At 42.3% G+C, this 24,654-nt stretch overlaps 2 protein-coding genes across 11 annotated transcripts in view; one reads left to right on the top strand and one right to left on the bottom strand.

Annotated features, from left to right (window-relative positions):
• The window catches only part of LOC128323643 (testis expressed protein 56-like), a 15,956-nt gene extending 9,043 nt beyond the window's left edge, over positions 1–6,913 (bottom strand). The window contains exon 1 of one of the 7 annotated variants that reach the window (XR_008306403.1): positions 2,289–2,462. The gene's annotated coding sequence lies outside the window, so the exon portion shown is untranslated. Of the gene's footprint in view, positions 1–2,155; positions 2,463–6,525 lie in introns of those variants that run through there. The other 6 variants (XR_008306402.1, XM_053247133.1, XM_053247135.1 and 3 more) reach the window with 6 other exon arrangements.
• FAM217A (family with sequence similarity 217 member A) lies at positions 2,557–24,654 on the top strand. 4 transcript variants are annotated; one of them, XM_053247118.1, is made up of 7 exons: positions 2,557–3,103; positions 9,193–9,301; positions 10,865–10,946; positions 13,208–13,233; positions 16,544–16,612; positions 16,725–16,804; positions 23,146–24,654. In XM_053247118.1, the coding sequence occupies exons 1-7, from the start codon at positions 2,847–2,849 to the stop codon at positions 24,332–24,334; spliced, it is 1,812 nt and encodes a 603-aa protein (XP_053103093.1). In that variant the 5' UTR covers positions 2,557–2,846; the 3' UTR covers positions 24,335–24,654. The 4 variants fall into 4 exon arrangements, with proteins under 4 accessions (XP_053103093.1, XP_053103095.1, XP_053103094.1 ...); XM_053247120.1 differs by lacking the exon at positions 2,557–3,103 and adding an exon at positions 6,104–6,783; XM_053247119.1 differs by lacking the exon at positions 2,557–3,103 and adding an exon at positions 6,104–7,009.

The raw sequence follows: 24,654 nt of genomic DNA, 5'->3' as shown, positions 1-24,654 counted from the left end.
GAGGGAGGGTAGGATTGCCTCCTTGTTTGAAGGAGGCAATGATTAGACCACTTCTTAAGAAACTTTCCCTAGATCCCTCAGTGATGTGTAGTTACAGGCTGGTCTCCAATCTCCCATGGTTGGGCAAGGTGATTGAGAGAGTAGTGACTAACCAGCTCCAAGCAGTTTGGGAGGAAACTAATTATCTAGATCCATTTCAAACTGGCTTTAGAACTGGCTATGGGGTTGAGTCTGCCTTGGCCTGATGGATGACCTTTACCAGGGAATTGACAGAGGGAGTGTGACTCTGTTGCTTCTTTTGGATCTCCCACTTCTTTTGGATCTTTGGCATTCGATACCATCAAACACGGTATCCTTCTGGATCGCCTGAGGGAATTGGGGATAGGAGGCACTGCTTTGCAGTGCTTTCGCTCCTATCTCTTAGGCAGATTCCAGATGGTGGAGCTTGGCGACAGTTCCTCTTCAAAATGGGAGCTATTATATGGAGTCCCTCAAGGCTCCGTTCTGTCACCAATACTTTTTAACATTTACATAAAAGCGCTGGGTGAGGTCATCAGGAGATTTGGTGCAGGGTGTTATAAGTATGCTGTTGACACCAAAATCTATTTCTTATCATGATCATCATCCACCATCATCATGAAATTGCATTCACTCCCTTAATGCCTGCCTACAGGCAGTAATGGGCTGGATGAGGGATAACAAATTGAAGCTGAATCCAAACCAGATTGCAGCTTGGGAGTGCTCTTGGATCCAGGCATCACCCTGGTATCTCAGGTGGAGACTATGGCCAGTAGCGCTTTCTATCAGCTTTGGCTGATTTGACAGCTGTGTCCATTCCTTGAAGAGAATGATCTCAAAACAGTGGTACATCAGCTGGTAACCTCCAGGCTCAACTATTGAAATGTGCTCTACGTGCAGCTGCCTTTGTACATAGTTCAGAAACTTCAGTTAGTTCATGTAGACCTGATCATGTTTCACCCATGCAGATAAACGGAACACAATTAGATGCAGAATTATTCAGATGTACAGTTAGTTGGGGCCAGTTTACAAATTCATGTACATCACTTGATTACTGAATACTTGATAACTAATGGAACATGTGAGCTGGCTCAGTTGAAAAGCATTGTGGTTTGCATCGCTGTATGTAAATTTTATCTACAGGCAGTATTCAGCCAAAGTGGGTGGGGATGGGGACTTTCTACCATAGCTTTCATCAGCTGCAAAAAGTGACTCCCTTCAGTGATGTTTTTGGGAAGCATATGAGAACAGTGCAAAAATGTATCCATTGATGCTGACAGTAGAAGAATTGTCATCACTTTGAATTGGCTTTGTGATATAATCACATAAGGCAATCTATCTGATTGGTTATGTGACAACATTGCGTCATCATTCCATTATTATGCTGGCTATGTAATCCTCTCAGGTTATTTTTCAATTCAGAATCACCCCTCTCAAACTGCCTTTTTGTCCACAAGGGAAAGATTCAGGGAAGATAGTGGAGTGGGGGCCCTATATTAGGGATATGCACGGAAATCTTCGGCGCCGGCGAGGGTAGCGCTTTAAGGGTGGGGGAGGGTGTACTCACCCCTCCCGCCGCATTTTCCCTGCTGGCGCGTTGCTTTTTTTAGGCCCCTCGGGGCGGCAGCGTTCCTCCCTGCCGCCCCATTTTCCCCATCGGCCGGAAGTGGCCAGAAGTCGTGAGTGCGCGTGCGCCCGGTGTGCGCACACATGGCAGAAGGGTGTGCATGCACGCAACAGGCGCACGTGCACTCGCGACTTCCGGCTACTTCCAGCCGACGGGGAAAACGGCGGCAGGGAGGAATGCTGCCGCCCCGAGGGGTTTAAAAAAAACAACGCGCCGGCGGGGGAAATGCCGTGGGAGGGGTGAGTTCACCCTCCCCCGCCCTTAAAGTGCTACCCCCGCTGGTGCCGAAACTGCCCCCAGCACCGAAACGTTTCGGAGGCCTTCATAATGGCCGCCAAAACGTTTCGGGCACATGCCTACCCTATATCTTTATTCCTGTTGGTAGAAAAGCGGCTTGAAGGAAATGATTTTGAGTTAGAAAAGGACTAGAGAGAGAATATTTATATACCACTTTTCAACAACAACAACATTCTCAAAGCAGTTTACTGCAAGGAATGGAAAGATGGTTACCTGTCCCAAAGGAGCCCACAATGTTAAATAAACAAGAGAAAAGGCAGAAGAGCAACACCAGCAAACAGCCCAAAAAGAGATGCTATGCACAAGGACAATTGCTACTCCCCTGCTATAAATATAAAGGAGCTACCCCTAAAAGGTTGCCTCTTCGCCCGGTTAGAAGGGATAGAGCTTAGCAGTCTCTTTCAGCATATGTTCACTCCAAACTCTCAGATGGCCCAGGTTGGTTTGGGTGGGTGGAGGAGAGGGAAGCAGAGAAAAGAATCATGGAACTCCACGTAATATGTACTTTGAGCCTGAGTCATAATGTCTTGGTGATTGATGACACATTACAATTCCGAAAAGCTGAGTTCTGGAAAAGTATCCTTATTAAAGTACAGTATCTACAGAAACACTGTGAGTTGATTGAACTGAGACTATGAAGTTATATTTCTAGTTTTACAATTTTCAGTGTTGCGCTTTCTTATAATTTCTAGGCTACTATGACAAAGCATTGCTTTCAACTGAACATTTGCAATTTACTACAAACAAAAGCCATTATATATTATGAAATGGAAATACAGTGTGTATGGTTTACATTGTTTTGATGACACTATTCCACATAGTTAAATGTAAAACTGATTAGCTAAACAGACTTCAAAAGATAATTTCTGTCACATTCTGTTTTCTAGTCAAGCCTATTCTAATCATGACATTAAAACAACAACCACTTTATCTGCCAAAAGCAACTGTTGTATTCTCTTCACAAAGTGGCAACCCCGCTTGTAAAAATATTAACTGGATCTCCCCAGATGAAAAGGTGTTCACCCAGGTGGAAGGAAGGAACACAGAATTTGGACTACTCACTCAGAGTACTTTTAGTCCAAACTTTTTTTCCAGGAGAAAACTACTGAGCAAATTTCATAATCAAGAAGACGATAAACCACGTTCTAGAAACAGTATCATGTAAGTTTCCAACGAGTTGAAAAATAAGGCTTTAACGTGTGATACTTTAAAACTAAATAGGGTAATGTTATGGTATTGTTTAATGGACAAACAGTTGGTTTGGTCACTATTTCAGGGCCAGACCACACATGATGTAAGAGAGTCAGGGAGGGATTCCCTGCTAACTGAGCAAAGGGGCATATTTTAAAGAGGTGGCTCTCATGTTCAGCAGGAGCTTTTCCGCACAGGGCTTTTACAGTGGTTTGGCACACTGAGGCTTTGGGTGCATTCATATGAGAGGAGGATTTAAACCAAATTCAGTAGTGAGGCAGTAAGGTACTGTTCATATAGCAAGCAGAATTATTCAGGTTTTATCTTTATGAATGAATGGCGCTTAACTCAGAGTATGTGTGTCCAAAAATAGTTGCACTTTCTAAAAAAAATTTCTGGGATATACCATCATTCTGCAGAATATGATTCTGATGTGAGAAGAGACCCCATGGATAAAACAGATCAAGATGAGATGGAAGTGTGGCTTTGCTGAATGTCTGTCTGCTGACATGACCGCGCTCTGGGAAGACTTGTTTCCTGTGCCCTGAAGTCAACTTCCGTTTATTCATTTCAATTTCTCCCCCCACTCTTTAATTTTAAAAATTCTTCCTCCCTGAAATGCCTCATTTTTAAAAAAGAAAAAATAATTTGCCATGGGTCTTGCGCAAGGCTGCCACTTGACTCTATAGCCAGCTATGAAGTTTTGTTTTGTTTTTAAACATAGAGGTCAATGGAAAATTAGGGGGAAATGTAAGTTGGGAAGGGTTAACCATGGAACTCTGAAACCAGGCTCAGTTCTAGCACAGGATAGCGGGACTCTATGTACTAAATTTGAAGCTGATCTGTCAATTGGTAGTTTTTTAATAATTTTTTTAGACAGAGAGTATTTTGCGCAAGATGGAGGTGATCCTGTGCAAGACTGCAGTTGGCCACCAGGTGGCAAGGAGAAATAAAACTTGGGAAATAAAATTAAAAAGCTGAAGCACCTTCCTAGTCTAAAAAATTTATTTAATATCAAGCAATTGATCCATCAGTTTCAAATTTAATACACAGAGGCCCGTTATCCTGTGCTACAATTCTGCCTGGTTTCAAAGCTCCATGGCCAGCCCTTCCCAACTTACATTAAAAAAAATAAAAATCAATTGATCTCTATTTTAAAAAAGCTTGTAGCTGGCTATAGAGCCACATGGCAGCCTTGTGCAAGACCCATGACATTTTTTTTAATGAGTCAAATTTAAAAATTTTTTTTAAATAGCAAAGGTTTAAAAGCATGCAGGGTCTCCACCACACGTGCACATTGCTCCTTCTCTACCTGCACATCTGAATCAGAAGGAGGAGGCGGGCACCTTCCTCCTCTGCAACCCCACTGGCCAAAAAGGAACAAAAGGATGGCAGGGAAAACATAGAGTATGAACAATCCCTGCTTGAAAAAAGGAGGGGAAAAACCCTAAAGGAGCTGTAGCCAAACTACATAAGATATAGGTATATAAATGGCCCCAGCTTTACTCTGAATTATGCCTGAAAATGTTTATTTCCATTTTGACTACTCTTGTAATAAGCCATCTGATGTTAGACCACTTTCTCCCGCACTAAAGCTGGTAGTCTGGAATGGCTCAAAGGGGGAAACAACTGTTCCTCTTCAACACAGCACGGCATCCCTTCCAGTGCCTGTTGCTGGGGTTGTGTGTGTGTGAAGGTTGTGAGCCCATTGGGAACTTTTTGCTCATTTCTTTTGCTAACTTCTTTGAGAACTATTTTTGTTGAAAAGCGATATATAAATATGGTTATAAATAAATAAATAAATACATACATACATAAAAACTTTTGAAGTGTTAAAACAGTTGCAGCAGCTCTCCTGTATAATTCTCTTGGTTTTAATTGCTCCCTGACAAGCTGCTATTAGCCAAGGGCAAAGGAAGAAGTACAGTCTGCACCCTGTTAGCACTTTTCTCCTCAGTCTGGCTAGCTTCCAGTACTGGAGCTGATTAGGAGTTGTGTGTTTTTAGTGCTGGAGTGTGTGGAGGTAATGCAAGAGCAGGCAAACACCTACTCCCACCCATAAATGGAGCAGATACTGAGCAACAAATGGGGCTACCCCAGTCATGTGCAGTTTGGCCTTATGAGTACAAGAAAACACAACAGCAGATGATCTGTGATTGGCTCTCCTTTTGCTTTCTGTTTTTTTGAAAGATCAACAGCACCTGCAGGACCCCAAACCCAACTGGGTCCATGGCAGTAGAGGAGTGGCCCCTTCCCCCAGGCTATTTCCCCTAAAAGCCTTCTCCACAAACTGCTGTTTGATCCATGAGATAAAACATACAGGTGCCTGCTTCTGCATATACTTTGGAGAAACATTCTTACATTTCTAAAGCCACAGGTGAACTGTTCTTGCAAGTGCTATTTGTGGGAGGTTCAATGTTATTACTTTATTCATTTATTACTATATTATTATTAATATTTATTTATTTATATTCAAAAACCACCTAACATATAAGTTTCGAGGTGGTGTACAATGGTTTAAAATACAGGAAAAACAACAACAACCCACAATTAAAACAGTTTTTAAAATAGTTAATGTGGAACAGAGGAGGAAAGCTATATTGAAATCCAAGGGTGCAGATCCTCCCACTAAGCCTTTGAGGAGTCCCCCCATTTTAGTGAACTCCCTGCACCAAACCTTACAACTCATATCCCCCCAAGTGCCTTCTCCCACCAAAAAAAAAAAAAAAAGTGGGGAGTTGCTCCACAAGCATTCTTCTGTTTGCACCCCGCTGAAATTGAATAGGCAATACAGCACATATTTATATACTGCTTTTCAACAAAAGTGGTTTAGATAGAAACAAATAAAATGGCTCCCTGTCCCCAAAGGCCTCACAATCTAAAAAAATAGCCACTGGAGGGCTGCTGCACTGGGGATGGATAGGGCCAGTTGCTCTCCCCCTGCTAAATAAGGAGAATCGCCACTTTTAAAATGTGCCTCTTTGCTCAGTTATCAGCGGATATAGAAGTACTATCCAGTTTAGTTTTTTCTTTTTTTCAGGTGCCTCTTGTGTGACACGTGTGACCGCTTAAGGAAGCAACTATTTTCTTTTGCGAAGGTTACAGGCTGCGCGCAAACAGAGATTGCCGGGCCAAGCAAGCAGGCAGCCATTCTGCCTTGTTCTGGGGATACCGTCTTTCCCTTCCACAGCTAGTTCCAACCCAAAGGAATTAAAGCGGGACTCCGAAGAGTCCAAAGTGGACGGAGGGAGACGAGAGGGGTTCGGAGGAGAGAGCCCAGGCGCTAGAAGGGAGGCGAGGAGAGCGCGCAAGGCTGAGAGGGTAACCCACACTGGGGAAGAGAGGCCGAGGCCGCCGCCGCCTCCTCCTCCTGCGGAGGGGTCAGTCCCTACCTGGAGTAGAGAGGAGACAACCTCCGCGCCCCATTAGGGCTCGCGGGCGGCGGTGGCGGTGCCTGGGCCGTTCCCATAGCGACTGACTCCCCGTAACGCGCAAGCCAGGCCGAGGCGAGGGCAGCAGGAGGACGTGCAGAAGGCCTAGCCCGCGACCTCTCCCCGTCCCCGGCCCATCATGTACCCAGCAGGAAGCGAGGCTGCTCCCGCTTCTCCTCCTGCGAGAGAAACACGAGGGAGTTTCGGAAGCTTCCCAGGGTAGGAAGCAGGGCCAGGGGCCAAGGTGGGCGGGATGGGAGTCCCCGGCGCAAGGGGAACCTCTCCCCAATTCTCCCCTCATGGACGAGAAGAGCTCCCCGCCACCTTCCTTCACCCCCTGCCTCCCCGCTCTCTCGTCTGTCTGTCTCGTTGGCTGTGGGTTGCCAGAGTCAACAGGAAACCATCTTCTCGGCCCTTCTTTCCTCCAGCCAGGAATGGGTTTCAGGTCTGTCTGTCTTTGGGCATTTTCTCACAGGAGACTTAAAACCAATTTTGACATTTCCTGGGATTATGGACCTTTTGCTTCGCACATTATGTGTAAGCAGCAAATACGTAGTTAACTGACTTGTGAGTGCATAGGAAGTGCATTAGCTATGGCTAATGCCAGCTCTCTGGAACTTTTATATATGATACATCATATGGTGAACATAGTGGTTGTATGCACACATTAAGTTTGCATGTGTTACAGATGTGTAAAATGTGCTGCATACATGCATAGACATCCGTTCAAAGTGATCTAGGAATGGAAATACTGTATAAAAAGGACTTTGCTTAACACAAAACTCTCTTCCAGTTTTTATTTTTAGTTAACAATGCTCAGCATTTTTGGAGATTCTACCCCCACACACATATCCCCTGCTCAATATTTTTCACAACATCAGGCCATCAGCATTTCCAGGATTGCTTTCAATAATCTTCTGAAGACTGATGGCGATTCCTGGAGCGTCCAGGTCAAACCTGGAAGGTTGACAACCCTACATTATGTGTACAGATCGTCTTAACATCATGGGCAATAATGCTCTTTGGAGTTTGAGCCTTCTTTTGTTCCCATCTTTGCAGTTGTGAATTGCCTCAACCCCATATGCCTTTCTGTCACTTTCTATCAGCTCACACTTTTCCTGTCACATCTCTGATTTAGCCCATCTCCCCCCCCCCGCCCCGCCACTTCACATCTTTGCTATCCCTGTCCTTCATCCTTTGCCAAGTACATTCTCTGTCCCTTTCTTCCTCTGTTGCACACTTTAGGTCTCTTTTCTGTCACTACTCAATGCCCATACCTAATTGTGTTTTTCACCTCTCATCTAAGCCCTTCTAGAAAATAGAAGTGTTTTCTGTAATAAATTTGCAACGTTGTTTATTTATTGTGGGAGATGAAAACATCATTTTTCATGGAAGCACCTCTGTTGTGGGGATATCGTGTTACGTAGGGATGTGCAGAACCAGTTCGATTGTGAACTGGACTGCTGCAAACCAGGCTGGTTTGAGCGGTTTGATTGTGAACCAGTTCAAGCTGGTTTGTCCAGCCAGCCAGCCAGCCCAGCTGATCACTTTGACTGAATCGGTTTACATACCCATGGTTCAGGTTTAATTCAGACTGAACTACTCCAAACTGTACATGCTCATCCCTAGTATTACATTTTACAGTCACTCAAATCTCATTATTGTGTTACTAGGAATATGTAGTGTTTTTATACCAGCATTAATTTTAAATGTATTGTGTGGCATGCCATTGTATACTTGCCCTGATTAGATAGTACTGTATGTGTGACATCATTAGTGGCAATCAACACAAGTCTTCCCTTAGGGCCTGTGTTATATATATATATATATTTAACTTGCTTAAAGATACTGTTTTGTTATCTTACTGATTTTTATTCATTTGTGGCTGAGTTTTCCCCAACTGTACCATTCAAGGGCAGTATTGCTCACAGTGGCAAACAGCACAAGCAAGGCTTTCTTCTCTTTCCTCAGTACTGGCCAGCTATTTTTAAAAACTGTATTTTTAAAAACTTTTGAAAACTGTATTTTATCTTTGGAAGACTCCCTCCTTTTTGTCCTGAAAGAGTAATATATCCTCATTAAAAAACAAACAAAAACAAAACCCTAGTCACAATTATGATTGTCAACAACAGCAAGGCTACTCTTTTCTCCATTCCCTGTCCACCCAAATGGTGATGTGTTACTGTGCTGCTTCCAGTTAAGTGGTCTGGGGCTAGCACAAGTATTGTGCTAGGAAGAAGAAATCTAGAATGTCTTATAATTCTGTATTCCCAATCTTCCACCCAGGTTTACTAACAACTCCTGTGTAATCTGTCCTTTATCTGTCTGCCATTGTCAGAGTAAAAAAAACCCAAAACCTTAAATATCTGAGCCAACCCTGCTGAATGGTGTCATGTCTTTTTTTTCAGTTGACAACCAGTGGGGATGATTATATGGCCTTTCTTTCAATAACATCCCATGGTGTCCTTTTATTTATATGTGATCTTTGACTTCCTTAACCCTACCAGTCCTATGATACTATACTATCCTCCTATGTGTTGCCATTACGATTTTTCTCTTTGCTGTCTTGACTATCGTGATTTCTGATTTTGTATGTCTATAGCACTACTAATTCCCATCTTCATGCAGGCTTGTCAGTGGAAGCAAGAGCAACAAGTCTGCCATCGTAATGGGGAAAAAAGATGTTATACCTGGCATTTATGGGACCAGTCTGCCACTGAGCAACTTCTCTCCCCAGGTACACAAGCTTTTAGTTGCAGCTTTTACCACACATTCTCTTCCTCCATGCGCTGTATCATGCCCAAGAAGGTAATCATTTTTCACATTAAAAATAAAACACATTGGTCCGTTTTTTTGAAGATAGAAGGGGAATATCCCTAAATTTCAGGCCAACAGTATAACTTGGTGCAAAGGTATGGAATATAAGAACTGAACCCCCCCCCCATTCTGCTACATCTCAAGAGCAATCACAATTTAACCAAAAAAAATTATAGATGATTAGGGTAAGCAACATGCAGTCTGATTCTGTACTGGCCTGCATGACTAATAGGGATAATCACAGAACCAGTGACAGGTTTGCATCTAACATGGTTAGTTTCTCAGGTAAATTGGAGTGCATTTTCCTTTCCCTGCAATATTTCCTGTGCAGCGAGTTCTATGCAGTACAGAAATTGTGAGAGAAAATCCCATCCCGATTTCCCCCAATTTTAGATAAATTATTCCCTCTCTTCCAAATATAAGCAGCTAAGGGAGCCATCACAAAAGGCAGGAAAGGAATCCAGCCCCACTCTGCTCCTTCCCTCCCATACTGCGAGCAATGGTATGCTGTAACTGCTTTCTGGATGTGCCCTTCAATAAGTGTGAAGATGCACTAGCTTCATGTGATTTAGTTATTGTTGTATTAGGGCCAGGAAATTATATTTATTACAGATTAATTTATTAATCTGTAATAAAATCATTTGGCCTTAGTCATGACCGAAAGAGCCTTATGCATAGCTGGGCAGATGGACAATCTCCAATACAGTATTCAACTGCTTTCCCTCATGCCACATCAAATCCCACTCCAGATACTCCCCTAACTTTCATGAACACCTTTTCAGGGGAGCTCAAGGGTTAGGGTTAGGAGGGAGGGGCAGAAAAACTCCAGTGTGCATGTGAAAGGTCACTCATGGTCTTTCTGCTCGTACCCTTGAATACCTCCTTGATTGATGGTGTAGCATGTTACATTACATTGCTATGAGCAGCTTTTGTTTTAAATTGTGTTTCTTATTGAAGTTAACAAGATAAAAGGATCTATCAGGTCCAGACATGCAAATCTGTATTTCATTGTAAGAGCAGGGCCTCAGTAAGCTTAATTTCTTTAGCAATATATACAGTAAAGATAAAGTGTGCGACCGGGTTGGTTTCAACTCCTAGCAACCACAGAGCCCTGTGGTTGTCTTTGGTAGAATACACGAGGGGTTTACCATTGCCTCCTCCTGCACAGTATGAGATGATGCCTTTCAGCATCTTCCTCTATCACTGCTGCCCGATATATAAGTGTTTCCCATACATACTGGCGGAGATTCAAACCGGCAACCTCTGGCTTGATAATCAAGTTGCGCCATTAGGTGGCTACAATATATACGGTAACAAATGTTAGTCATTTGAATTTACTAATTTATACTTGTTTATATATTGTTCTTGACCACAACTCATTTTTAATCTTCATTATCCTTAAAATGTGTTTTAGTTCACTAGCAACATATATCTTAGTTTCTATATATGCAGTTAGAGAAATGAAAGATAAATGTCTTTGCAGACACCCCAGACTTGTGTTTTGGAATCCGATGGCTCTGCTGAAAAGAAATTTCACTCACCAGAAGAAATGATTGGCACAGGAGGTGAGCAAGCATAGATACTCTGTATCTGAGAAATTGTAAAAAGCTTTCTGTAAACAAAATACTAGGGGTGTGCAATTCAGATTTTCTGTGTTTCGATTTGTAACCGAATTGAAACAGCCCTGATTCGATTTGGATCCGAATCTGACCCATCAGAAACACCCCAAATTCAATTCGGATCCGAATCGCGGCTGATCCGAATCGAATCAGGTTTTGGAGCTGTCCTATTAATTTCCCCAGATTCCCAGCTTTCATTAAAAAAAAAAAAGCTAAGCTCTAGCCCTTATAGAAGTGGAGTTATGGAGCAAAATGTGTGGTCACTATTTTTTAAGTGTTCGGATTCTTTGGTGTATAATAACTTTCACTCAATGAATCCTTATGAGGATTCATTACACACCTTCATTTCTTCTATTCATTTTGACTGTCCTTTAGACAGTGCCAATTGTCAACTGCCATGTGCCAACTACAGCCCACTCCCACCCACAAGGCAGTGAGGTACTACTCAGTTTAAGTTAAGTGCCTAATGGGTGGAGGCTACCACCCAAATTGCAGAGGGATTGGGCAAAGGGCTGATTTTTGGTGAATTGTTGAAGGTTTAGTGTCTTTGAGGCAGATTTGGGGCATAAAGTGGGATCTGGGGTGGAAGAGTGTGGTGAGGTGGTAGTGCCTAATGGGTGGAGGCTACCACCCAAATTAATTATTATTCTTCTTATTATTACATTTATATCCCGCTCTTCCTCCAAGGAGCCCAGAGCGGTTTACTACATACTTGAGTTTCTCTTTCACAACAACCCTGTGAAGTAGGTTAGGCTGAGAGAGAAGTGACTGGCCCAGAGTCACCCAGCTAGTTTCATGGCTGAATGGGGATTTGAACTTGGGTCTCCCAGGTCCTAGTCCAGCACTCTAACTACTACACCATGCTGGCTCTCTAATTGCAGAGGGATTGGGCAAAGGTCTAGTTTTTGGTGAATAGTTGAAGGTTTAGTGTCTTTGAGGAAGATTTGGGGCATAAAGTGGGATTTGGGGTGGAAGAGTGTGGTGAGGTGGTAGTGCCTAATGGGTGGAGGCTACCACCCAAATTGCAGGGGGATTGGGCAAAGGGCTAGTTTTTGGTGAATAGTTGAAGGTTTAGTGTCTTTGAGGCAGATTTGGGGCATAAAGCGGGATCTGAGGTGGAAGAGTGTGGTGAGGTGGTAGTGCCTAATGGGTGGAGGCTACCACCCAAATTGCAGAGGGATTGGGCAAAGGGCTGGTTTTTGGTGAATAGTTGAAGTTTACTCATCTTTAAGGTTTTCCCCTATAAGCTATAATGGAGGTTTCAGCAGCCCCATAAGTGCACTTGGAGGGTGCTGGGGTGGCCCAGAGTGAGTGGTGGTGTAGTGCACATAGGGTGCCAGCCACTCCCATGGGGTTGCTAATCCATGGGGTACAGGGTTCTGTTGTTTCTGAGGTGGTCTGAGTGTAGATTGTATGGTAGCAAATGAGAGTGGATTCATGGTTTGTATTGAAAATCTCATTTGCTACCAGAGAATCTACACTCAGAATACTTCAGAAACAACAGAATCCTGAACCCCATGGGCTAGAAACCCATGGGGGTGGCTGGCACCCTCTGTTCACTACACCACCACTCACTCTGGGCCACCCCAGCACCCCCCAAGTGCAGTTATGGGGCTGCTGAAACCTACATGATTTCCTATGGAAAACTTCAATAATTCACCAAAAACCATCCCTTTGCCCAATCCCTCTGCAATTTGGGTGGTAGCCTCCACCCATTAGGCACTTAACTTAAACTGAGTAGTACCTCACTGCCTTGTGGGTGGGAGTGGGCTGTAGTTGGCACATGGCAGTTGACAATTGGCACTGTCTAAAAGACAGTCAAAATGAATAGAAGAAATGAAGGTGTGTAATGAATCCTCATAAGGATTCATTGAGTGAAAGTTATTATACACCAAAGAATCTGAACACTTAAAAAATAGTGACCACACATTTTGCTCCATAACTCCACTTCTATAAGGGCTAGAGCTTAGCTTTTTTAAAAAATGAAAGCTGGGAATCTGGGGAAATTAATAGGACAGATCCGAAACCCGAATCAATTCGAATCGACTCAGCCGTGATTCAATTTAAACCCGAATCTAGCCAATGGACCACAGGGGTGATTTGTTTTGTCTCCAAATCACCCGAATCAGCTAGATTCGGGTACAAATCGATTTGTATCCGAATCGATTCGCACATCCCTACAAAATACCACTCTTGGTTTTTTACAGGTATTCTTACAAGTGCATTTTATAAGGTAAGAACAAAATCAACATCACTCCTTTAATAATATTAATTGTTTTAACAACCTATCTTGACATGGTTCTTATTTCAAAGCCAAGGAAGTATCTTAGATATTATTCAGATGTGAACTGATCTTTAATTGAATGATGATTGTGTGTACTAGAAGGATTCCTAACTTGTTTTTCCTTCACAAACAGGCTTCTGGTGTCTTCCTTAGTGGAATTACATAGTGAAATTAATAGCATTGTAGACATGATACATAGGCATGTGCATGAAGTAAAAGCTGCTATATGATTCGAGGTCAAATTGAATAGCAGACCCTCTGAACTGATTCATTGAAAGCAGCCAGCTTGGCCAGCTGCCTTGATAAATCAGCCCTGAATCACCCAAATCAATTCATGCCATTTTGAGGCCCTTTTTGCCCCAATTGGGACCTGGGTAGACCTGTCCTCCACTGTCTGCCCAACAATCCCGATTGATAGACCATTTCTCCCTAGAAAGCATCATCATTTTGCAACCCATTTCCCCAGCAAAATGGGCCTCAAAATAGCGTTCAAATCACCCTAATAGATTCAGATCAAATCAGAGGTAATTCTCCTCAACCCCGAATCTAATAAGATACTTCAAATGCTTAACTGAACATGTTTAACTGTTGATTCAGCGCACCTGAGACCCACAGGCTTGTAGATGCATCCTAGTCCATAGTTACTAGGGAATTAGTGCAGTTAGCACAAACAACAAAGTACAAACAGGGGATTTGAGCAAGGGTTGTTGTGCCAAAGCTACCCAACTGTGTTCCTCATTTTTCCAGTTTTGCTCTCTAAACTTTTACTGTAGCATTAAGCAGCCATCAGAAGTAGAAGCTGTAGACAGTAAGTAGAACCTCTTGTCTGGAACCTGTTTGAATGAATATCTGATACACTCAAGATGATCATATAAACTTGATCCTATAGTGCATAAAGATGGAATAAATGCATCAGAATTTATTACTGGAGATGCTTCAGCAGGTAGAATCAAGAATGTAAAGTTATGTTCATAGGACTATCCCCAGAAAAGTGTCATAGATTACCCATTCAAGTAAGTGTTCCACACAGATGTGCTCTCAGGATTATTCAGAACATAAAAACAGCCCTGCTGGATCAGGCCTAAGGCCTATCTGGTCCAGCATCCTGTTTCACACAATGGCCCACTGGATGCCTCTGGGAAGTCCACAGGCAAGAGGTGAAGGCATGCCCTCTCTCCTGCTGTTGCTTCCCTGTGAGAGCTAGTGTTAGCCAGAATTAGCCTTGGATCTTTGAGATACTGAATGGATGATTGCCTTCTGCAGCTCCAATCAAGATTTATTTTGGCTTCATTTTAGTAGCGATCGTCTGGCTCAAACTTTAGCAGGATTCATCCCAGGCGCAGATGGTTGAAAACATTGACATCTATCTGAATTTGTAGCATAAATAGAGTTTAAAGACTCAATGAATATTGTAATGTGGAATAATAGCATAGCCAAATCTAACATACAATTGACATAGTATACCTGGACTTCCAAAAAGCTTTTGACAAAGTTCGCCACCAAAGGCCTTTGAGTAAACTTAGCAGTAATGGGATAAGGGGACAGGTTCATGTGTAACTGGATGAAGGTGAGAAAACAGAAGGTAGAAATAAATGGACAGTTTTACAATGAAGTGAGGTAAGAAGTGGGGTCCCCCAGGGATCTGTACTGGGACCAGGGCTCTTGTTCATAAATGATCTAGAAGTTGGGGTAAGCAGCAAGGTGGCCAAATTTGCAGATGACACTAAACTATTTAGGGTAATTAAATCCACAACAAATTGTGAGGAGCTCCAAAAGGATCTCTCCAAATTGGGGAAGTAGGCAACAAAATGGCAAATGTTCAATGGCAAATGCGGTACAAGTGTAAAGTGATGAATATTGGAGCAAAAAAAAAAAAAAAAACACCCAACTTCACATATATGCTGATGGGAATATGAGTTGTCAGTGACTGACCAGGACTGAGATCTTGGGGTTGTGGTGGACAGCTCGTTGAAAGTGTTGACTCAGTGTGTGGCTGCTGTGAAAAAGGCAAATTCCATGGTAGGGATTAGGGATGTGCACGGAAACACAGTGGGGAGGCTCGAAGGCGGCGGGGGTGCTGCTTTAAGAGCAGGGGAGGGTGCACTTATCCCTCCCGTCATTTTCCCTCCACCGGCGTCCGTTTCTTTCCAAGCCCATTGGGGCGGCAGCATACCTCCCTGCTTCCCCATTGCCCCCTTTGTCTGGATATGACTGAAAGTCTCCAGCGTGTGCAGGTGTGTTGGAGACTTCCGGTCATATCCAGTCAGCGGGGGCAATGGGGTGGCAGGGAGGTACACTGCTGCCCCAATGGGCTTGAAAAGAAATGGACAGCGGCGGGAGGGGTAAGTGCACCCTCTCCCGCTCTTAAAGTTAGACACGGGCTGCCATCGAACTGGTGGAACCGCCGCTGGTTCCGTGCACCTCCCTAGTAGGGATCATTAGGTAGGGCATTGAAAATAAGAATGCTAGTATTGTAATGCCCTTATACAAATCTTTGGTATGGTCACATTTGGAGTACTGCATACAGTTCTGGTCACCGTATCTTAAGAAGGACATTCTAGAACTGGAAAAGGTTCAGAAGAGCCTGGAGCACCTTCCTTATGAGGCAAGGCTACAGCATCTGGGACTTTTTAGTTTGGAAGAGGCAACTATGGAGAGACATGATAGAGGTGTATAAAATGATGCATGGAGTAGAGAGAATGGACAGAGGTGAATTTTTCTCCCTCCCCCACAACACTAGAAATGGGCCATCAAATAAAACTGAAGGTCAGGAAATTTTGGACCAACAAAAGGAAGCACTTTTTCACACAGCGCATAATTAATCTCTGCCATGGGATGTGGTGATGGCCACTAGCCTGGATGGCTTTAAAGGGGGCTTAGACAAATTCATGGAGGACAGGTCTATCAATGACTGCTAGTCTGGTGGCTATAGGCCACTTCCAGCCTCAGAGGCAAGATGTCTCTAAATACCAGTTGCAGATCCAGCAGGGATGTTCTTGTGTTCCCTCTTAAATGAGTCTTTGCTATGGGTGCCTGCTTCAAATTCTTCAAGCCAGATTTTTTCCTAAATATCAAATATAAATAAAATCAAACAAAAAGGTAACATTAGATGTGTGTTGAAACTTTTTTTGGAATTTCTGGAGTTCAGTAGGTGGACCAGAGATTATTTTTGGGATCAAAATGTGCAGCAAAATTAGTTATTAATTATATAATTCATGTGGTGCCTTCTCAACATTGCAATTGCTCTGCTCTTTTACAGGACCATTATAAAGCTGCAATTGAGCAGTTGGCAGCTCTTAATATGTCAAAAAACAGTAGGACAGCACAGGTAGTATTTGTTTGCCCAAGCACCTCAATATTTATTGCTTTTTATATACTCAGTCCTTATTCTGAATTGCATATTAATAGTATATATGCTGGAAATGTTTTGCTTGTTTCAGTTCAGTTCAAGGAGCAGACGACAAGGGACATACCATTCCTGGAGCTATATACACAATCAAAGCAATAATACAACGAGCAGGTAAAAGAAACACACACACACATATATAGCATTTTAAATTAAATTAATCTGGACTAGCATGGCAAAAATGCACTGTCACTTCTTTATTTATTAAAATAGAGTGCCAGTTGTCAGATTGCCCCATTATGGGCTCCCACTTACCCTCAGCCATATAACCTAGTCATTTGCAGTTTTGCTCAAAAGTGAGCCCTACAGATTTCAGTGGCACACTTAACACAGAGAGAAACATAGATCTAAGAGAGAGGTGCACATGCTGCTGAGAGGCTCTCTAAACTTGTACACTCACCCTGCTTGCAGAGGCGGGGATGCTCTGTACCAACTAAGCATTGCATAATTACGCTTGTAATGCTACTCCCATTGGGAATTATGGGAGTAGCATTTCTACTGCAATAACGCAGCGCTTATTTGGTATGGAGCAGTCCCACCTCTGCAAGCAGTGTGGGTTTGATTTAGAGTGCCTCCCAGCAGCATATGCATATCTCTCTCAGATCTGTGGTTCTCTGTGTAGTATAGAAGCCACTGGGATTGTGCATAAAATTCAATTCCAAGGTTTCCTGGATGTTGATGGGGAAGATCTGCTCTGTGTTTAAGAGCTGAACTTGGGGCAATTTCCAAACATTTTCTTGTTCTAAATAAGGCTGGAACTAGATATCTTTATGAATGTAGGGTAGGGATATGCAGAACTGGTTAGGTCACGAACTGGTCCTCCTGGAATCGGGTGGGTTTGAGTGGTTCAACTGTGAAGCTCTTTGAACTGCTTCAGACTGGTTCATCCAACAGCGCCAACCGGTCTGTGCACACCCCTAATATAGGGCTGCTGCTGAAACAGCAACTCTACACTGAGTTTCTTTTCCTATTTCCATAGGAATCACATGGCATGCCTATCATATTGTGTGTGTGTCCCTGCTCCCCACTCCACAGAGATGGTTGCCAAGGGGAAGGGCGGGGGGGGGGGATTGTACAACATTATGTCATACCACCAATTTCTATTGCTACATAGTACAGGAGAATAAGGGGGAACTCGACATGTGAAATACGTCACACCCTCATCCTTCCTGTTTGTAAGCGGCAGCTACATCAGCTTTTACTAGATCAGAGATTACTGAATCGTTAGCATTTGTTTTATGCGACTGCTGCTTTTCTACAGGTTTCACTGCATTTTGCTGCTGCTTTTACAGTGCTTTTATTGTAGTAGATTTGATAATGTGTTTTATTCATTGTTTGTCCATTGTAAGCTCCTTCTATCATGGAAAAGCAGAAGATAAATTATTAAAAGTGTGAAAAGAAATGCATACATATGTGTTGTGTGGGTGCTGATTTTGCTCGCAACCAGAGGCTTATCTAGGGGAAATAGCGCCTAGGGCATGCACTGAAATTGCGCCCCCTGTCCAAACATCTGACACCCATCTTTCAGATAACTTTACCATAATATCAGCTGAAAAATACAAGTCAAGCTCGTTAATCTTTTAATCTTTCAAAAACTATTTAGCAGTGGACGTAGCCAGACCAAGAAAATGCTGGAAAACTACAAATTTCAGTATGCTGGGGCTCATGAAATACCTAAATATTATGTGGAGGTATACTTGGAAAAACTAAATAGAAGTGCCTGTCTAATTCTCTGCTATACATTGTAGCATCACGATTACGTAAGTTTAAAAAATAAATGGAGAATTTGACTTTTCCCAGATACTCTGAAAATAATTAAAGGATATGCAGAGTAAACTGTGTCACTGCTTGGAATATATTCTAGTATTTCAGAAAGACAGTTAAAATGAGAGAAAGAGCAAGAAACTCCCAGTGGGCCTTAATACTAAAGATTTCACACTGATTCTAAGACAAACTCACCATTAATAGCCATATTATTAAGATATCACATTTAACTCACTTATCACAAGAAGCAAAGTAAGAGCAAATGAATACAATCTTAGCTCATAAACTTCAGCGCAGTATTTACAAGCCCTGATTCTCTGTACATAGTGCCAATGTGAATATGTGTACAGTGACCTATATTATATTAATTTTTTTTAAAAAAAAATTACCTGTAGCCCCTTTGGGGGGTCTGCTGTAGGGGGTCTGCAAAGTTTCCCCCTCCTCCCACTGGCCTCTAGGGCCTCACAGGCACCATTTGAGCATGTGCGGTGGTCATTTTTTAAAATATATATTTTTAAATGTCCGCTGAAAACAAAATGGCTGCCACGCTTGCTCAAATGGCCTCTGCAAGGCCTGGCATGGTGTAGGGCCTCACAGAGGCCATTTGCGCATGCCCAGTGGCCATTTTGTTTTTGGTGGCCATTTTTAATTTTTTTTTTAATTTTAAGAAATGGCGCCCCCCTTCAAGTGGCGCCCGGGGCACATGCCCTGCCTGCCCCATCCTAGATATGCCCCTGCTAGCAACCCCATGTTCATTGTTACAGATAGTTCCACTGTAAGGTTACAGAGAAGTTGTCTGCAGGGAGCTAAACTTCCAAGCATGTTTGTCATTAAAAAAACCAACAGAACTCTACTTGCACTGGCCCACATGTTATGCAGCATAACCAGGGCATTGCCAATTTTCCTGTGCTGTTGTGGGCTCCTAATGAATCACCAGCAGTGCAAATACTTAAAGTAGCACACCTGCACTCCAGAAGCACTACTTAGAATGGAAACAAGTCACTTGATTCATGTTCATAGCAGGTATAACTTTCACAAAAGCATTCGGTTCTGCAAGAAGGGGAACTTCCTTAGTCAGTTAACAGGATTTCAATCAATTAAACATTAGACCTCTACGAAAAACATTTTAAAGCAAAATGCAACATCACATGATGTAAGAAAAGTCTGATCCTGTGTTCTGCTGCAATGACAGCAGAGAACTGGAGTGGTGCTAGGTTCCTAGCGTTGGGGACAAGAGCTTTGTGTGGGCTTGGGGAAACTCCTATATGGTGTAGGGCAGGACAGGAGCATTTTGTGAGAGGCATTTGAGTGGAAGAGGAAGAGGTTCAGAGGGAGACAGAAGACTCCCTGTGCACTACATCCTAGGGGACTTCAGCGTGGATATTTCTTAACCGGAGGAATATTTGAGTAGTAGTCAAAAACAAGTGATGGGATTCAAGAAATGGCTAGCACTGGCCCACTCACCCCAAGTAAGATGCTACTAGGGTTGTCAGGGAGTTATTCGCACTGCATGCTTGGTAGATGTTGAGCGAAGCCACTTTGAACTACACTTGCAGCGTTGAGGGAAGCAGCCCCTCCCCTCTGCTCTCGGATTTTGTTTTGAAACAAGTTCACATGGCATGCTCTGTGTTTTCTTTCTAGCGAGTTGGCGGGGGGGGGGGGGGTGGAACGAGAGCTTCCTTAAGAGCAATATCTGCATTTCTAAAGAGAACATCCCTCTTATCATGCTAATGATTCTACATCAGTGCCTTTCCCTATTTGCTCCGGAGTTTTCAGAAAAAGTAGCTTAAAACCAGCATTTTAAAAATCCAGAAATAGGTCAAGATAAGCTAGAATTTGCATCACAAAGCTCGATTTGTGTGTGGAGTGGGTCCAAGAATCTCGAAGGGACTTCGGGGTAAGTTTGGCTGGGTGTGTGAATGTACACACTCTCCTCTGGAATAGATTCAGGGTAGAAGCCCTGTGTGTAAAGCCTCCAGGCAGCTAAAGCCATCAAAAGAACTGGGTTTTGCATTAGGCTACCTCTAAATCGGCTTATCTGGGCCATCAAAGGTTGGTCTTACAATGATATGTTCTTCCACAGGAGTACTTTTGGAAGGACTCTTCCCATGGACATTTGCATGTAGTGCTTAGAGGATTTTACTCACCTGCCTTGCTTAGCTTATTGTTGAAAGAGGTTTTTACAGATACATGTCATGAAAGTTCATCAATCATTCTCAGTAAACTGGCCTGTCTCAGGAAAAAAATTACCACATTAATATGACATTGGCTGCAATCCTGCTCCACTGAAGTTATGCTTTTTTCAAGTGGAACAGAATTGCATTTTTGTGTGTGGAAAGCTAGAAAAGAAAATGAGGAAAAATCTTGTCATTTTGGCCTGTCTCATTGTTCATTGTTCTGACTGTTCTGTTCTAAATAGTTTGTGACATCACCACCATATGCGTATGTTTCAATTTTTTAGCCGTAAGGAAAAAGATGACTATGGTTTTTTCTTTAATTATTCCATAGTAATCTTTCAGAAGCTTTAAGCTAAACTTTGAGAAATTCTGTAATTGTTTTCAAATCTTTCCCCAGATTTGGGAATATAACTATATAATAATATCCATAATCTCTAAGAAAAACCTAATAGACATGTATGGCCACAGGCAAATGTGTGCAAAATGTAATTTTCACTAATCCTTCATTTACGAGGGATCAACAAAATCTGCTAGATGTGAGAAGACATTTAAAATGTCACTATGCTCTGCTTCTCCACCTCTCCAAATAGCATAGAAATTGCTGTTTTGGACCAAAGTTCCAATCTGCCAACTTTCTGCCTTTGACAGTAACCAGCTAGATGCCCTGGGTAATCAAAGACATATAGGACCACTTTGGATGCTATGTCCGCTGGCTCCACTGCATCATATGAGGGAAGTGTGTGTGTGTGCATGCACATATCTCCCTTCTGCTCACCCTGCTAACTTGGCAAAGAGGCACCTTTTAACTGTGGTGATTCTCTTTATTTAGCAGGGGGAGAGTAACTGGCCCTATCCACCCCCAGCACAGTACTTCCAGTGACTGTTGCTGGTGTGTATCTTATGTTTCTTTTAGATTATGAGCCCTTTGGGGACAGGGAGCCATCTTAATTATTTATTATTTCTCTATGTAAACCGCCCTGAGCCATTTTTGGAAGGGCGGTATAGAAATCGAATTATTGTTTTATTTATTATTGTTATTATTATTACTTGTTTACACAGTCAGACAGGTGTTATTGACTGGTTTGTTTTATTCAGACATTGAGTCCTTCCCAAGGACCTGAGATGGCTGAATTTTTAGTATTATTATTTTATTTTATTTTATTTTATTTTATTTTACTATTCTGTCTGGTGCACCATTTCACTGCTGCATTGGGGGGAGGCAGTTTGTCTGAACTGTCCCCCATACACAAAGATTGCACACAGAGGGACAGCTTAGATAACCAGGCACCCTCGCCAGTCATTTCTTTTTAAAAAATATGTTCTGCCTTTCAAAAACGACGACCAGACCGAAAGAGAGAGCAGCAACCAGTCTAAAAAAATCTCTAGTCAGAATTCAAGCAAGGCTAACAAAACACAAATAAATGCTAAATGCTAAAAGCGGGGGGGGGGAGCCAAACTCCACGAGAGCTCCAGAGAGGGGGCTGTCACCAAGAAGATTACTTCCAAGTGCAATTCTGATGGTGATCACACATACAGATCTTCCTTACAAGCTCTTAGGGGGCAGGCAAATTAACGTGTGAGCGAGTAGGATTATGTAGTAATGGGACAGAGTGCTAGTAGGGGGAGATGTGCATGTACACACTCCTCCCATATACATGCTGTGAAAGGGCCAGCAGACATATGGTCCATACTAGCCTATAACCTAGGCACACGGAAATTTCATTTCCAACTATTTGGGGGTATGATTCAGCCAATGTGGAGTGTTTAAACTCCATTTATTTCTGTTTAACAGAATGGCACCTAACTTTGGCTGCATTATGCTCACGGTTAGCAGCCAGTGTTATACTCCATGGATGTATCTGTACAAGTGGCTACCGCAACAGCCATTGGTGGTAAACTCTATCATCATTTATGTGCTAAATAAGTGTTGCCTTCTGTTTGTCCAGAACTCACTGTAGGTCATTTTAAAAAATAAATTATTTTAAAAGGTGTAGACTCCAAGTTTGCTTCCTTGAGACTGATAGCTTTGCCCTTCTGAAGTACTTTATATAGCTATTAGCTAGCTGCTGCTTTGTGAGTCTAGTTTAGTTTACTAAACCTAACCTAATCATAATCCTGTGGATAGCTCTGGCATGGTAAATATGGCAGCCCCCAGCCTATGATTTTAGTGTCCTATATTGTTTTAATTATGTACTAAGCAGTAGAAAAGATGGACAGAATTCCAGAGAGAACAAAAATGTTAAGGGAAGTGCTATTTTTAATAGAGGGGGGAAATATAATTTATTTATATCAGAACAAAACAAGAGAGAGAGAGAGAGAGAGAGAGAGAGAGAGAGAAATACCCTTGAGTGTATTAATTTGCAGCTCAAGTGCATTGCAAAATTCCTTCAGTGTATTTTGCAGTGCACTTGAGCTGCAAATATATTGGCAACATGAGCAATGTCATTAACAATTGCCAGCTAGAGGTGTGATGTAATGCCATTCCGTATTAATCTCGTTTCTCTTTCTCCCCAGAGACTTCAATAAGCCTTTTGTAGAAATGCCATCTAGTTCCAGTGACATTCCTATGAACTTCATCACCAATCCAACACTGCTACATTCTTATGTGAACAGATATCATCCAGTTTCTTATCCTGGAACACCAAAGACGACATTGGAAAACCACAGCAGAAATGGAGATCAAGACTTTTTCAAAAAGGCTAGTGAAGCTACCGCTTCCGAGTCATATCCTGCTACGGATAGCAGTAGTGATGACATGCTTTCTGTAATGAAATGGAATTTGAAGAGAGGAAATGGCAACACAGAGAACCCTTTAGCAGAAGAAAAGTATGCAGCTGAGAATGAGAAAAGTGACGTTTTGCTGAAATACTTAAAAAATGCAAATCTTAACCTAAGACCAGAACCCATAGAACATAAGGAAGATGTTTCCTCTTCACATGAAAATAATACATTTTCATATCCTGATTTCCTTCCTCCACCTTATAACAGCTTGGATTTACAAAAACTGTCCCTATCAAAGTGGGATGATTGGAAATTAGCCTTTAATCCACCACTTGACGAATCACTTGATAAACTAATTTCGCGCCTAGTGGAAATGGAAAGGTTACAGCATTTGACTATATTAAGAGAAAGGACAAAAGAACAGCCCATTTCTCCCACCATGGCAGTTAACAACCATGCCATTTCTTCAAAAGACATACACCAGCTAAAGCAATTGAAGCGCTCTGATCTTTCATATCATCATGCAGCTTATAATGCAGATCCTTGCAGTTTGGGCGATTGTATGCAAGAACCAGACCTATCAAAATGCACATGCCAGCATTGTCATAATAAGTGGGATTCTGGAGCATCATCCCTTTTACGTTCAACCACAAACCACTTTCGAGTATCTTGCAATAAATGTTCCAAAGCTCCAGTAATTTTAGACTCCAGCAGTGTTCTCACACGTAAGTCTCTGTCATGCTCTGGAAGTTCATCAAAAATCCGATCAGCTGTCAAAATGACTTCCTCAAAGTTACGTATACCCAGTACACCTGTAGCTTGTTGCTTACCTGACAATGCAAATTCAAAGCCTAAGCAGCCAAGGACCAAAAGAAAAACTTGTAGGAAAACTGTATCAATGGGTAAAGTTTTCCACTCTCAGAGACTAAAATCTATATCTGTCATTTCAAAGCAAAAATATTCAAATGCTGACCACCAGTGATCTGTTGAATTAAATCAACAGGCATCAAATGCTGACCACCAGTGATCTGTTGAATTAAATTATCAGGCATTCACTAATGAGTGCAAGGAATGGACAATAGAATTTTGGGAAGTTGTTCCCAATTTGCAATTTTATGAGAGAATCAGATTTATTTTTCTTTGAGAATCTTTTCATGTGAGATTTTTAAGTAGTCGTGAACATTATTTGTGAAATTCCAAATTGTAATCACAGTGCTCTTTTACTTTTAAAAAATGTGTTTAGATGTATTTTTTAAAAAATGTTTAAATTGAAGAAACAAATAAAGTGTGGTCTTTAGACTA

Source organism: Hemicordylus capensis, chromosome 4, assembly GCF_027244095.1.
Source record: "Hemicordylus capensis ecotype Gifberg chromosome 4, rHemCap1.1.pri, whole genome shotgun sequence".
Taxonomy (NCBI): Eukaryota; Metazoa; Chordata; class Lepidosauria; order Squamata; family Cordylidae; genus Hemicordylus; species Hemicordylus capensis.
The sequence above is the reverse complement of the archived record's forward strand: the minus strand, read 5'-3'. Positions and strand labels throughout refer to the sequence as shown.

What these genes read in the sequence shown, in the direction of transcription:
- FAM217A (XM_053247118.1), top strand. Translation starts at nt 2,847, where the DNA reads ATGACATTAAAACAACAACCACTTTATCTGCCAAAAGCAACTGTTGTA. An exon ending in AGAAATGATTGGCACAGGAG is followed by an intron (nt 10,947 to 13,207) that starts GTGAGCAAGCAT and finishes GGTTTTTTACAG; the next exon opens with GTATTCTTACAAGTGCATTT. An exon ending in TTACAAGTGCATTTTATAAG is followed by an intron (nt 13,234 to 16,543) that starts GTAAGAACAAAA and finishes GCTCTTTTACAG; the next exon opens with GACCATTATAAAGCTGCAAT.